This window comes from Oncorhynchus tshawytscha, linkage group LG32, assembly GCF_018296145.1.
Source record: "Oncorhynchus tshawytscha isolate Ot180627B linkage group LG32, Otsh_v2.0, whole genome shotgun sequence".
Taxonomy (NCBI): domain Eukaryota; kingdom Metazoa; phylum Chordata; class Actinopteri; order Salmoniformes; family Salmonidae; genus Oncorhynchus; species Oncorhynchus tshawytscha.
This window is the reverse complement of record NC_056460.1, coordinates 12,409,614-12,422,808: the sequence shown is the minus strand read 5'-3', so window position 1 is coordinate 12,422,808 and position 13,195 is coordinate 12,409,614. Positions and strand designations below refer to the sequence as shown.

The 13,195-nt window shown below is 43.8% G+C and overlaps 1 protein-coding gene across 8 annotated transcripts in view; it reads right to left on the bottom strand.

The window, feature by feature from the left end:
- The window catches only part of LOC112230268 (myosin-10), a 100,069-nt gene that overhangs the window by 4,097 nt on the left and 82,777 nt on the right, over nt 1-13,195 (bottom strand). For all 8 annotated transcript variants that reach the window (XR_006080588.1, XR_006080589.1, XM_042310615.1 and 5 more), the window contains 11 exons: nt 12,335-12,541; nt 12,094-12,198; nt 11,575-11,727; nt 8,754-9,002; nt 8,310-8,522; nt 7,690-7,902; nt 7,260-7,421; nt 6,124-6,341; nt 5,514-5,637; nt 4,981-5,189; nt 388-496 (listed from right to left, as the gene is read on the bottom strand). Coding sequence is in view for 6 of the 8 variants with exons in the window: in XM_042310615.1 (XP_042166549.1) it covers nt 388-496; nt 4,981-5,189; nt 5,514-5,637; nt 6,124-6,341; nt 7,260-7,421; nt 7,690-7,902; nt 8,310-8,522; nt 8,754-9,002; nt 11,575-11,727; nt 12,094-12,198; nt 12,335-12,541 (1,962 nt within the window). In the remaining 2 variants the exon portion in view is untranslated. The remainder of the gene's footprint in view (nt 1-387; nt 497-4,980; nt 5,190-5,513; nt 5,638-6,123; nt 6,342-7,259; nt 7,422-7,689; nt 7,903-8,309; nt 8,523-8,753; nt 9,003-11,574; nt 11,728-12,093; nt 12,199-12,334; nt 12,542-13,195) is intronic.

The following is a 13,195-nucleotide window of genomic DNA, read 5'->3' as shown; positions in this document are numbered from 1 at the left end:
TGGAAAAACAAGGATGGAAATTCAAGTTTGAAGACAAAAGTTTGGGACAGACAGAAGAATTGAGAGAGAAACAAAGCTACTGAAGAGAGTGGGTGGGAATAGGGGAGAGAGAGAGAGAACCAAAGCTACAGAAGAGCGTGGGTGGGAATAGGAGAGAGAGCGAGAGAACCAAAGCTACAGAGGAGCGTGGGTGGGGATAGGAGAGAGAAACAAAGCTACAGAAGAGGATGGGTGGGAATAGGAGAGAGAGCTTCAGCACAGATGACACAGAGACACTGATTATAGTGAATTAGTAGCTAACCTGGCATCCATGGCCTTTAACTCACCCTTTCTAAATGTCAGAACAGACTGTTTCAAGTTCACTGTGGACCCAAAACGACCACTCACCTGTTCCTTGTACTGGTCGGCATGGCGACGCTCGTCCTCCACCTGAATCACCACCTCTTTCAGCTTCTTCTCCGTGCGTCGGACAATCTTATTGGCTGCTGCCCTCTCCCTGAGAGGAAAAAGAGTGATAACGGGAAAGTGTCTAAATAGTGTCACCCTGACTGACATATCTAATGGGGACATACATTTGCATCAGGATGTAGTAAAAGACTCCACATTAGGCAACCTCATACACTACCATTCAAAAGTTTGGGGTCACTTCGACATTTCCTTGTTTTTGAAAGAAAAGCTCATTTTTTTGTCCATTAAATAACCTCAAATTGATCAGAAATACAGTGTAGACATTGTTCATGTTGTAAATGACTATTGTAGATGGAAACGGCAGATTATTTTATAGAATATATATATATATTTTTTAACCTTTTATTTAACTAGGCAAGTCAGTTAAGAACAAATTCTTATTTACAATCTACAGAGGCGTACAGAGACCCATTATCAGCAACCATCACTCCTGTGTTCCAATGGCACGTTGTGTGAGCTAATCCAAGTTTATAATTTTAAAAGGCTAATTGATCATTAGAAAACCCTTTTGCAATTATGTTAGCACAGCTGAAAACTGTTGTTCTGATTAAAGAAGCAATAAAACTGGCCTTCTTTAATTGAGTACCTGGAGCATCAGTATTTGTGGGTTCGATTACAGCCTCAAAATGGCCAGAAACAAATAACTTTCGTCTGAAACTCGCCAGTCTATTCTTGTTCTGAGAAACGAAGGCTATTCCATGCAAGAAATTGCCAAGAAACTGAAGATCTCATACAACGCTGTGTACTATTCCCTTCACAGAACAGCGCAAACGGGCTCTAACCAAAATAGAAAGAGGAGTGGGAGGCCCCGGTGCACAACAGAGCAAGAGGACAAGTACATTAGAGTGTCTAGTTTGAGAAAGAGACAACTCACAAGTCCTCAACTGGCAGCTTCATTAAATAGTACCCACAAAACACTAGTCTCAACGTCAACAGTGAAGAGGAAAGTCTGGGATGCTGTCCTTCTAGGCAGAGTTGCAAAGAAAAAAGCCATATCTCAGACTGGCCAATAAAAATAAAAGATTAAGATGGGAAAAATAACACAGACACTGGACAGAGGAAGAGTGGGAAAAAAAAATGTTATGGACAAGACAAATCTAAGTTTGAGGTGTTCGGATCACAAAGAAGAACATTCGAGAGATGCAGAAAAAATGAAAAGATGCTGCAGGAGTGCTTGACGCCATCTGTCAAGCATGGGGAGGCAATGTGATGATCTGGGGGTGCTTTGTTGGTGGTAAAGTGGGAGATTTGTACAGGGTAAAACGGATCTTGAAGAAAGAAGGCTATCACTCCATTTTGCAACGTCATGCTATAATGTTGTTTTATAATGGAGTGGCAGAGCACAGTCACCGGATATCAACCCTATTGAGCTGTTGTGGGAGCAGCTTGACAGTATGGTACGTAAGAAGTGCCCATCAAGCCAATCCAACTTGTGGGAGGTGCTTCAGGAAACAAATTGACAACTGGAATGCCAAAGGTCTGCAAGTCTGTAATTGCTGAAAATGGAGGAATCTTTGACGAAAGCAAAGTTTGAAGGACACAACAAGGAAACACAACAAGGAAATGTCTAAGTGACCCCAAACTTTTCAAATCAAATCAAAGTTTATTTGTCACGTGCGCTGAATACAACCTTAGAGTGAAACAATGCAAATAGTCTGGGTAGCCATTTGATTACCTGTTCAGGAGTCTTATGGCTTGGGGTAAAAACTGTTGAGAAGCCTTTTTGTCCTAGACTTGGCACTCTGGTACCGCTTTTTATGCAGTAGTAGAGGGAACAGTTTATGACTGGGGTGGCTGGGGTCTTTGACAATTTTTAGTGCCTTCCTCTGGCACCGCCTGGTGTAGAGGTCTTGGATGGCAGGAAGTTTAGCCCCAGTGATGTACTGGGCCGTACGCACCACCCTCTGTAGTGCCTAGCGGTAAGAGGCCGAGCAATTGCCGTACAGGCAGTGATGCAACCGGTCAGGATGCTCTCGATGTTGCAGCTGTAGAACCTTTTGAGGATCTCAGGACCCATGCCAAAACTTTTTAGTTTCCTGAGGGGGAATAGGCTTTGCCGTGCCCTCTTCACGACTGTCTTGGTGTGTTTAGACCATTCTAGTTTGTTGTTGATGTGGACACCAAGGAACTTGGAGCTCTCAACCTGCTCCACTACAGCCCTGTCGATGAGAATGGGGGCGTGCCCGGTCCTCCTTTTCCTGTAGTCCACAATCATCTCCTTAGTCTTGGTTATGTTGAGGGATAGGTTGTTATTCTGGCACCACCCGGCCAGGTCTCTGACCTTATCACTATAGGCTGTCTCGTCATTGTCGGTGATCACGCCACTGTGTTGTGTCGTCTGCAAACTTAATGATGGTGTTGGAGTTGTGCCTGGCAATGCACCACCTGGGGGCGGCCCATCACCACCTGGGGGCGGCCCGTCAGGAAGTCCAGGATCCAGTTGTAGAGGGAGGTGTTTAGTCCCAGGATCCTTAGCTTAATGATGAGCTTTGAGGGTACTATGTTGTTGAACACTGAGCATTCTCACATAAGCGTTCCTTTTGTCCAGGTGGGAAAGGGCAATGTGGAATGCAATAGAGATTGTATCATCTGTGGATCTGTTGGGGCGGTATGCAAATTGGAGTGGGTCTAGGGTTTCTGGGATAATGGTGTTGATGTGAGCCATTACCAGCCTTTCAAAGCGTGAGTGAGTGCTACGGGTCTGTAGTCATTTAGGCAGGTTGTCTTTGTGTTCTTAGGCACAGGGACTATGGTGGTCTGCTTGAAACATGTTGGTATTACAGACTCAATCAGGGACATGTTGAAAATGTCAGTGAAGACACTTGCCAGTTGGTCAGCACATGCCCGGAGCACACGTCCTGGTAATCCGTCTGGCCCTGCAGCCTTGTGTATGTCAACCTGTTTAAAGATCTTACTCACGTCGGCGTGATCACACAGTCGTCCGGAACAGCTGATGCTCTCATGCATGCCTCAGTGTTGCTTGCCTCAAAGCGAGCATAGAAGTGATTTAGCTCGTCTGGTAGGTCGTGTCACTGGGCAGCTCGCGGCTGTGCTTCCCTTTGTAGTCTGTAACAGTTTGCAAGCCCTGCCACATAAGACGAGCGTCGGAGCCGGTGTAGTATGATTCAATCTCAGCCCCGTATTTACGCTTTGCCTGTTTGATGGTTCGTCGCAGGACTTCTTGTAAGCTTCCGGGTTAGAGTCCCGCACCTTGAAAGCGGCAGCTCTACCCTTTAGCTCAGTGCGAATGTTGCCTGTAATCCATGGCTTCTGGTTGGGGTATGTATGTACAGTCACTGTGGGGACGATATCCTCGATGTACTTATTGATAAAGCCAGTGACTGATGTGGTGTACTCCTCAATGCCATCGGAAGAATCCCGGAACATGTTCCAGTCTGTGCTAGCAAAACAGTCCTGTAGTTTAGCATCTGCTTCATCTGACCACTTTTTTACAGACTGAGTCACTGGTACTTCCTGCTTTAATTTTTGCTTGTAAGCAGGAATCAGGAGGATAGAGTTGTGGTCAGATTTACCAAATGGAGGGCTAGGGAGAGCTTTGTACGTGTCTCTGTGGAGTACAGGTGATCTTTAATTTTTTTCCCTCTGGTTGCACATTTAACATGTTGATAGAAATTTGGTAGAACTGATTTAAGTTTCACTGCATTAAAGTCTCCGGCCACTAGGAGCGTCACCGTTGGGTGAGTGGTTTTCTGTTTGCTTATTTCCTTATACAGCTGACTGAGTGCGGTCTTAGTGCCAGCATCTGTCTGTGGTGGTAAATAAACAGCCACCAAAAGTATAGCTGAAAACTCTCTAGGCAAGTAGTGTGTTTGAACGGTACTGTATGTTTTCAACCCCTAATGTTAAAGGTCCAATGAAGTCATATATATCTCAATATCAGATCATTTCTGGGTAACAATGAAGTACCTCACTGTGATTATTTTCAATTAAAACGGTCAAAACAAAAACAAAATAGCTTCTTAGCAAAGAGCAATTTCTCAAGCAAGAATTTTGCTAGGACTGTCAGGGGAAAACTTTTTTTGTTGTTGTTATTGGCAGAAAAGTTTGGTACTCTTTCTTATTGGTCTATTAACTAATTTACCATATGGTGATGACACCAGGTAGGCAAAAACTCCATCCCACCAAAATGGGCTGAAACTTCAAGCTGTCTTTATACTAAAAGGGCATTATCATAATTTTCACAATTTCACAGTATTATTCCAACCTCCTAGTGTGGAAATATATATACACAGCACAGGAAGATCACATTTTTGACTGCACTGGGCCCTTAAAGGTCCAGATTTGGAGTAGTTTGTAATCTGATTATAGATATGTGGTTAGGTGAAACTCCTACCTCTAGTGGTCTATTGAGTATGGGTAAATCATTACAATGAGTATATGAGCTAGAGTCCACCTATTGAAGCCTACATTTAATTCTAGGTAACCTCCCATCTTTAAACTCTGACCCCTATTATGATGTCTATTTAGTACAGTATATAGAAGGCTTCTTACTTGGCCTCCTGCTCCAGTTGCTCCTCCAGCTGCAGTATCTTGGCCTCCAGGGCGGTGATGGCAGCCTTGAACTTGGACTTGACTGCCCCCTCCAGCTCTCCCAGCTTGGCCTTCAGCTCCTTGTTCTGCCTCTCCATTCCTTGACGGGCGTTCTCACTCTTCTGGGCCGCACTGCGCTCCCCAGCCAGCTCAGTGTTCAGGATGTCCACCTTGGGAGAGAAATGGGAATAAAGGGAGAGAGGGTCACTCTTTGTCCATCTCTATATAAAACCGTTAGTTGTGGGTCCCAGGAAGTAGTCTGGTGTGCTACTTGTTAGTGCAGTTTATTATAGGCTACTCTCCAGACCATAGAGAGACTACATTCTATGGTCCAGGAATCGTCTCTGTGTATGAATGAATTTCAAAAGTACTTTCCTCTTGTCCGATCTCCTCCTCAAAACATCAAGAGACAATGGCGGTTTAAGGAGCGTTTTACCTGTTCTGTACCTTCATGAGCTGTGTACGTGTTTGACAATGTCAGAGTTGTACTGTACCTGCATGGTGGTCTTGCGGAAGCGGTCGTTGAGCAGCTCCATGTTGCTCTGTTCCTCCTCTAGTTCCTCCTCCAGCTGCGAGATGCGGGCCTCAAGCCTCCTCTTCTCATCTAGCAGGGCCGACCTGACACAAACAAATTCATGATTCGGTGATGTGGTTGGTACAGAGCATAGAAATCAGGGGGGGGAAGGCTGCTGATCCACTTAAAGCAGCAGTATGTAACTTTTTGGGTGACCTGACCAAATTCAGATAGGAATGCGAGTTATAGATCTGTCATTCTCATTGAAAGCAAGTCTAAGAAGCGGTAGATCTGTTCTATGTGTGCTATTTCTATGCTTCCCGTTCTTAAGTTTCGTTTTTACGTCTTTTACTTTCAGTTTTGTACACCAGCTTCAAACAGCTGAAAATACAAGATTTTGGGTTATTGAAAATATATTTCATAGCGGTTTAGATGGTACAATGATACATTGCTTGTTTTGTTACAGAAACTGAAATTAGGTGAACTGTTACAATGTTAGCAACCAGCGATTTCTGCATATTGCACCATTAAATCTGTAAAAAATATCATGCTTGAATTTGATCATTAATCAGCGAAATGTAGCTACTCACTTTCCAGAGGCGCTATTTGAGATCTCGTCGGCCAGCTCGTCTCTCTCCTGCTCAGCGTGTCTACGGGCCCTCTCTGAAGCCGCCAGGTCCTCCTGCAGCTGTAGGATCTCAGCTTCCAGGCCCTTTAGTTTCTTCTCGTTCTCTTTAGACTGTGCAAAGATCTCATCACGGGATGCTCTGGCCTCCTCCAGCTCCCTCTGGTAGTCCTTCATCTGGGCCTGCAGGGGGCAGCAGCAAGGCAAAGAGTAAGACTGGTCTGGGGCAACAGTACAGGGTTAGGGGTCAACTCCATTTCAAATGAGATTTTCCTCAATACTCCTCTATGGCAGCATTTACACAGGCAGCCCAATTCTGATATTGTTTGCCACTAATTGGTCTTTTGACCAATCAGATCAATCTATTGCCCATAATTGGGCTGCCTGTGTAAATGCAGCCTATGAGAAAATGTTTGAAATTCAGTTTTTCTTCCCGAATTGAAATAGAACCGACCCCAACCCCGTAGCTGTACTGAATATAATAGTGTAAGGCCAGCGGGGAAGCTACAAATCAGTTTACAGCATCAGGGATGTCATCTAAATACAGACGTTGGTAGTCCTGGACATATTCTAATCTAGGATACATTAAAGCTGACTACACAGTGGACAGACAAGCACAGATACCATACCTGAAGAGGCTGCCAGTCCATTTTATTGATAAAAGGATACAGGTGTAAAAAATAATATTGCTGATTATCAGAGATCAGACAACCAGGAGTTCCTAATTAATCAGGCAAATAAAGATTGACTTTGTAGGGTTGCAAAATTCTGCTAACTAAAGTTACCAGAATTTTGCAACAATATTTATAATCTACAGTTGAAATGGGAAGTTTACATACACTTAGGTTGGAGTCATTAAAACTATTTTTTCAACCACTCCACAAATGTCTTGTTAACAAACTATAGTTTTGGCAAGTCGGTTAGGACATCTACTTTGTGAATTTTTACTCAGATTAAATGTCAGGAATTGTGAAAAACCGAGTTTAAATGTAGTTGGCTAAGGTGTATGTAAACTTCCGACTTCAACTGCATAATACTACATAATAGCTCAGCACAACTTGAGAATGCACAAGCAAACACAAATCCTGTATGAAGTCTAACCTGTAGTTTTCTGAGCTGTTTGATGGCTTCATCTCTGGCCTTGTTGGATGCTTCTATTTGCCCCTCCAGGTCCTTGAGGTCCATCTCCAGCTTCTTCTTAGCTGCCACAGCCAGGGCTCTCTGCTTCCTCTCATCCTCCAGCTCTGCCTCCATCTCACGAACCTTGGGTCAGACAACAAGATATTACAGAGGGTTGAAAACACCAAGTAAGTGATGAAACCTAGTTTGGGTTCTAGCTTGCTCGGATGCAATAACGGTTAGGGTGAAGATGGATGGGAAGTACACAACGAGTCCATAAGTTAAAGTTTTTGACCATATAATAACATGGTGATTATTTTCTCCGAACTGTTGGCCAGGCTAAATCACCGAGTTTCTATTAGAGGTCTGAATGTTACTCCCTAAACAGGGTCCTCTCTGCTCGTCTCTGTACCTGTTTGACCAGCGTCCTCTTCTTCTCCTCGTTCTGTTCGTCTCTGGCCTGCAGGTCCCTGTCGAACTGGGCCTTCATGGCCTGCATGTTGACCTCCAGACGCAGCTTGCCGTCCTCCGTGGCCTGCAGCTCGTCCTCCAGCTCCTCCAGCTGGGTCCTCATCTCCTCCACCTGCTGCTCCAGGGTGCGCTTCGACTTCTCCAGCTCATGGACCTACACACAGGGGGACGTGGAGAGACTATTAGCAGCAACATCTCTTTTCTGGGTCTTACTATGGGAAGCCATCCCATAGGATAAGTCAAACAAATTCTCACTCAAAGCAAAAATCTGAGGTGGGGGGACAGCGTTATTTTAAAATGAAGTAATTTACAGAAGGCTTCTGTATGCAAGGTGTGTAAGGTCTCCAACAACATTTAGGAAACACTACCAGCTCCTGTAACACAGTCATTCTCACTCATTCTGTGGTGGGTGGATTGGTGGCCATATTGGAAGAAACATGAAAACCTGTACATTTTGGTTCTATCAATCCTCATTGGAAGAGCCAAGTCAAGGCTTAGGACTGGGTTGTATAAGGTATTTGAGAACCTTCAGCTCCTGTACGGGGGGTTTAAACTACGTACGCTCTTGCCCACGTCGTCCTTGGAGCTCATCAGGTCCTCCATCTCAGTCCTCAGCTGCTTGTTGAGCCTCTCAAACTCCTCCTTGGCCTCCAGGGCCTCGTCCAGAGCCCGGGCCATAGACAGAGCCTTAGTCTCCTTCTCCCTGGCCTCAGCCTCGGCCTTGTCACGCTCCTCAGCATAGCGGGCAGAAATGGTCTTCTCCTCAGCCAGGAGCTAATATAGAGGGAGAAGATAGTGATGAAGAAGGATGGCAAGCAATGTCTTACTGGTAAGTTATGTTAACGAAGGCAATCATTGGAATCAAGAAATCACAAAAACTCAGCCATTTCTTCATTAATGGCAGGTCTACTTTTATTTTGCAGAGAGGGGAGAAGGAGATAAGCAAAGGTGAGAGGACGGAGAAAAGGAAGCGAGATAGAGGAAAAGATGGAGATGATATGATACCTGGTCAAACTTCTTCTGCTTCTTCTCCAGGTTGGAGACAATGGTCCTCTGGTGGTCCAGGTCCACCATGAGGTCGTCCAGCTCCTGCTGCAGGCGGGTCTTGGTTTTCTCCATCTTGTCAAAGGCGGAGGCTTTCTCCTCCAGCCGCTGGCTGGTCAACTCCAGGTCCTTCTGTAGCTTCCTCTTCACCTCCTCCAGAGACTCCAGGGTCCCCACGTCCTCATCCAGCTTCTTCCTAGACTCAAACAGCTAGATAGAGAAGACAATGGTGTTCATATTATATACTTTTTCTGTGGTTCTTCCATGAGGAAATAAGGGTCACAGCTTTGTGAGTGAGCATTTGATATACAGAAAATGACAGTGGTCTTTAAAAAAAACACACATTACTGATCTTAGTGTTGGGGAAGCTACGATGAAAATATATTTTTACCAAGCTACCAATTACTTCACATTGAAAGAAGCTAAGCTACGTTAAAGCTACCCTTAAAACAAATATAGTTTCCTTAACTAAAGTGACTTTAAAAAAGTACAGTGCCTTGCAAAAGTATTCACCCCCTTGGCGTTTTTCCTCATTTGTTGCATTACAACCTGTAATTCAAATGGATTTTTATTTGGAATTCATGTAATGGACATACACAAAATAGTCCAAATTGGTGAAGTGAAATAAAAAACAATTGCTTGTTTAAAAAAAACGGAGGAGAAAAAAAACAGAAAAGTGGTGCGTGCATACTGTATGTATTCCCTCCTTTTGCTATGAAGCCCCTAAATAAGATCTGGTGCAACCAATTACCTTCAGAAGTCACATATTTAGTTAAATAAAGTCCACCTGTGTGCAATCTAAGTATCACATAATCTCAGTATATATAAACCTGTTCTGAAAGGCCCTAGAGTCTGCAAAACCACTAAGCAAGGTGCACCACCAAGCAAGCGGTACCATGAAGACCAAGGAGCTCTCCAAACAGGTCAGGGATGAAGTTATGGGGAAGTACAGATCAGGGTTGGGTTATAAAAAAATATCAGAAACTTTGAACATCCCACGGAGCAACATTAAATCCATTATTAAAAAATAGAAATAATATGGCAGTACAACAAACCTGCCACCCACCAAAACTCACAGACCAGGCATGGAGAGCATTAATCAGAGAAGCAACAAAGAGACCAAAGACAACCCTGAAGGAACTGCAAAGCTCCACAGCGGAGACTGGAGTATCTGTCCATAGGACCACTTTAAGCCGTACACTCCACAGAGCTGAGCTTTACGGAAGAGTGGCCAGAGAAAAGCCATTGCTTAAAGAAAAAAATAAGGCATGTGGGAGACTCCCCAAATATGGAAGAAGGTACTCTGGTCAGATGAGACTAAAATTGATCTTTTTGGCCATCAAGGAAAACGCTATGTCTGGCACAAACCTAACACTGCTCATCACCCCGAGAACCCTATCCCAACAGTGAAGCATGATGGTGGCAGCATCATGCTGAGAGGATATTTTTAATCGGCAGGGACTGGGAAATTGGTCAGAATTTAAGGAATGATGGATGGCGCTAAATACAGGGACATTGTCTAGTCAAAGCCCAAACCTCAATCCAATTGAGAATCTGTGGTATGACTTAAAGATTGCTGTACACCAGCAGGAACCCATCCAACTTGAAGGAGCTGGAGCAGTTTTGCCTTGAAGAATGGGCAAAAATCCCAGTGGCTAGATGTGCCAAGCTTATAGAGACATATCCCAAGAGACTTGCAGCTGTAATTGCTGCAAAAGGTGGCTCTACAAAGTATTGACTTTGGGGGGGTTCTTAGTTATGCACGCTCAAGTTTTGTGTTTTTTTGTCTTATTTCTTGTTTGTTTCACAATAAAAAATATGTTGCATCTTCAAAGTGGTAGGCATGTTGTGTTAATCAAATGATACAAACCCCCAAAATATATTTTTTAATTCCAGGTTGTAAGGCAACAAAATAGGAAAAATGCCAAGGGGGTGAATACTTTCGCAAGGCACTGTAGTTCACTATGTGAAGGAACATTTTATGTTTGTGCTTTTCTAATAACCAATTTGACTGGGTTCACGCAAGTGACTGATTCATTGTGCCTGGGAGGAACCCTCACTATCAGTATATGCAATTTGGCAGTACGCCCAGAACATTGTTTTGAGAACGGAAAGGGATATCTCAGTTTCAAGGTCTCAGCTTGGAGAGAAGAAGCCTTGTGAGGTATTGGTCTGTCACATGCATAAATGATGAATTCATTATGAATAATCTAAATCATAACTTGTCTGTGTAAGCAGTATATAAGAGATCTAACGGGACTGCCCTGACAGAGCTCACTTCAGACCGGTAATTTAGTTTGACTGTGACCTATCCAGCTTGCTGTTAATAAAGAATGATTCATTTAAGATTGAATTCAGGTGTCCCTGGTGGTACTTTCCATGACAACTACATCCAAACTACTCTTTGCAAGAATAGATCACTTGGGGTCATATGCTAACAGAATGTGTTATTTAGCCTATTAAACAAATGATGTTCCAAGAGAGAATTAGGCAGGCTGATGCTGAAAAATAAAACATTTATTGCCTAACTACTGACAACACTACCTAGATGTGAATTTAGTTCAACTACCACCAAGCTACTGCAAAATGTAGTTAAATTACAAGTAGAACTACATGTAGTTTACTTCTCCCCAACACTGTATTCAACTTATACCCAATACCTATTTCGTGAGTAAGGAATCTAGCTACCACAACCTGTAGTAAATATCAACGGTGGGTGTTCACCGCTGGAAACCCTGTCCTATTGGCAGTGAAACATTAAGAATGCCAGTGGGGTACATACCTGAGCCTGCAGCGTGGCCAGTTGTTTCTCCAGGTTCCTGCGGGCCTCCTCGTCCTCCTCCTGCTGCTCCTGCAGGGTACTCTTGTCCTCCTCCAGCTGACGGATACGAGAGCTCAGGTTCAGCTTCTGACGAGTCTCCTCCTGGAGCAGCTCCTCACACACACACACACACACACACACACACACACACACACACACACACACACACACACACACACACACACACACACACACACACACACACACACACACACACACACACACACACACACACACACACACACACACACACACACACACACACAAGATGCAAAGACCCAAAAGTAGTTAACCAACACTTACAATAAGACTTGTTGGATGAAGACAGTGATATGAAGTTGTTTTTACAGTAGATTAGCATTATCTACAAGTGTCTCCAATAATGAATTGCTTCCAAAGCATATTACAATACCTCCAACTTCGATTTCAACTATTAGAGCATGTAATGGCTTGGTGACGTATAAGGAGTTTTCTGCTCACCTGTGTGTCCTGTAACACACTCTCCAGGCCTGCTGAATCCTTGGCCAACTTGATTCCCTTCTTCTCAGCATCCTCCAGCAGGGCGGAGACAGTGTCCAGTTCCGTCTACAGACAAAGGTCAATAAATATCTCTTCATATTCACATTAAAACATATTCACTCCCATTTTGATAAACCAATGGACTTCAACACATAGTGATGATGACAGACAGACAGCGTGGTCCGTTGACTTGCCCGCTAACCTGCAGTTTGTGTGTGCGGTCGGCCAGTTCTACTTTAGCCCTCTCTCCCTCGGTGGCTCGGGCCATGAACTCCTGCAGCTGAGCCTCCATCTTCTTCCTCTTGTGTTCTGACTCTGTCTTGGCCTGCTGAAGCCCCTTCACCTCGCTCACCAGCTCCTTGTTGTCACTCTCCAGGGTACACTTGTTCTTCTCCAGGTTGGACTTGAACTGCAGCGGAAAGAGGGGTTGTGGTATACATTGGGAACATGAGAGAATTTTACAGAGGGTATGTTGGATAGGCCTGTCCTCTTGGCTTGCTTCGCAAAGAAGTGATAGTGTAGTGCTACTACTGTATGAGATGATGTTATGTAGACAGGTATATTTTCTCAGGTGGCGACCAATGATTTATATATACATTAGATGACTGATAGGGGGTGCTGTGTTGAAGCCACTGTGCCTCCATCTTGTAGAGTGTAAAAAATATATTTTAGAAGCTATAGAAATGCATTTATTAATGTCTACATTTGTTTTTTCCATGTGTATTCTATTAGAATCACCTTAATGCATACAATTATATTATATTAAAAGATAAACATACGTTTTTTAAATTCAAATAAAATATAAAAACACAGTTTACTTTTTAGAGAGTACTAATGTTACTGTCCCCATGACAACACTTAAATAAATGTCAATTTGTCCTTGTCCCATTTCATTTAAATACTGTAGAATTCCACTCATTCCTATGGAGGACTGCTCCTACTGGGGAGTCCCAATATGGCCGACCAGTGGCTTCAAAGCCTCTCAATGGCCAATACATAGCATCAGCAATCTAGGGTTTATATACATCGTTGGAGGAGATCCACTCTCTTGACCTTCTTAACA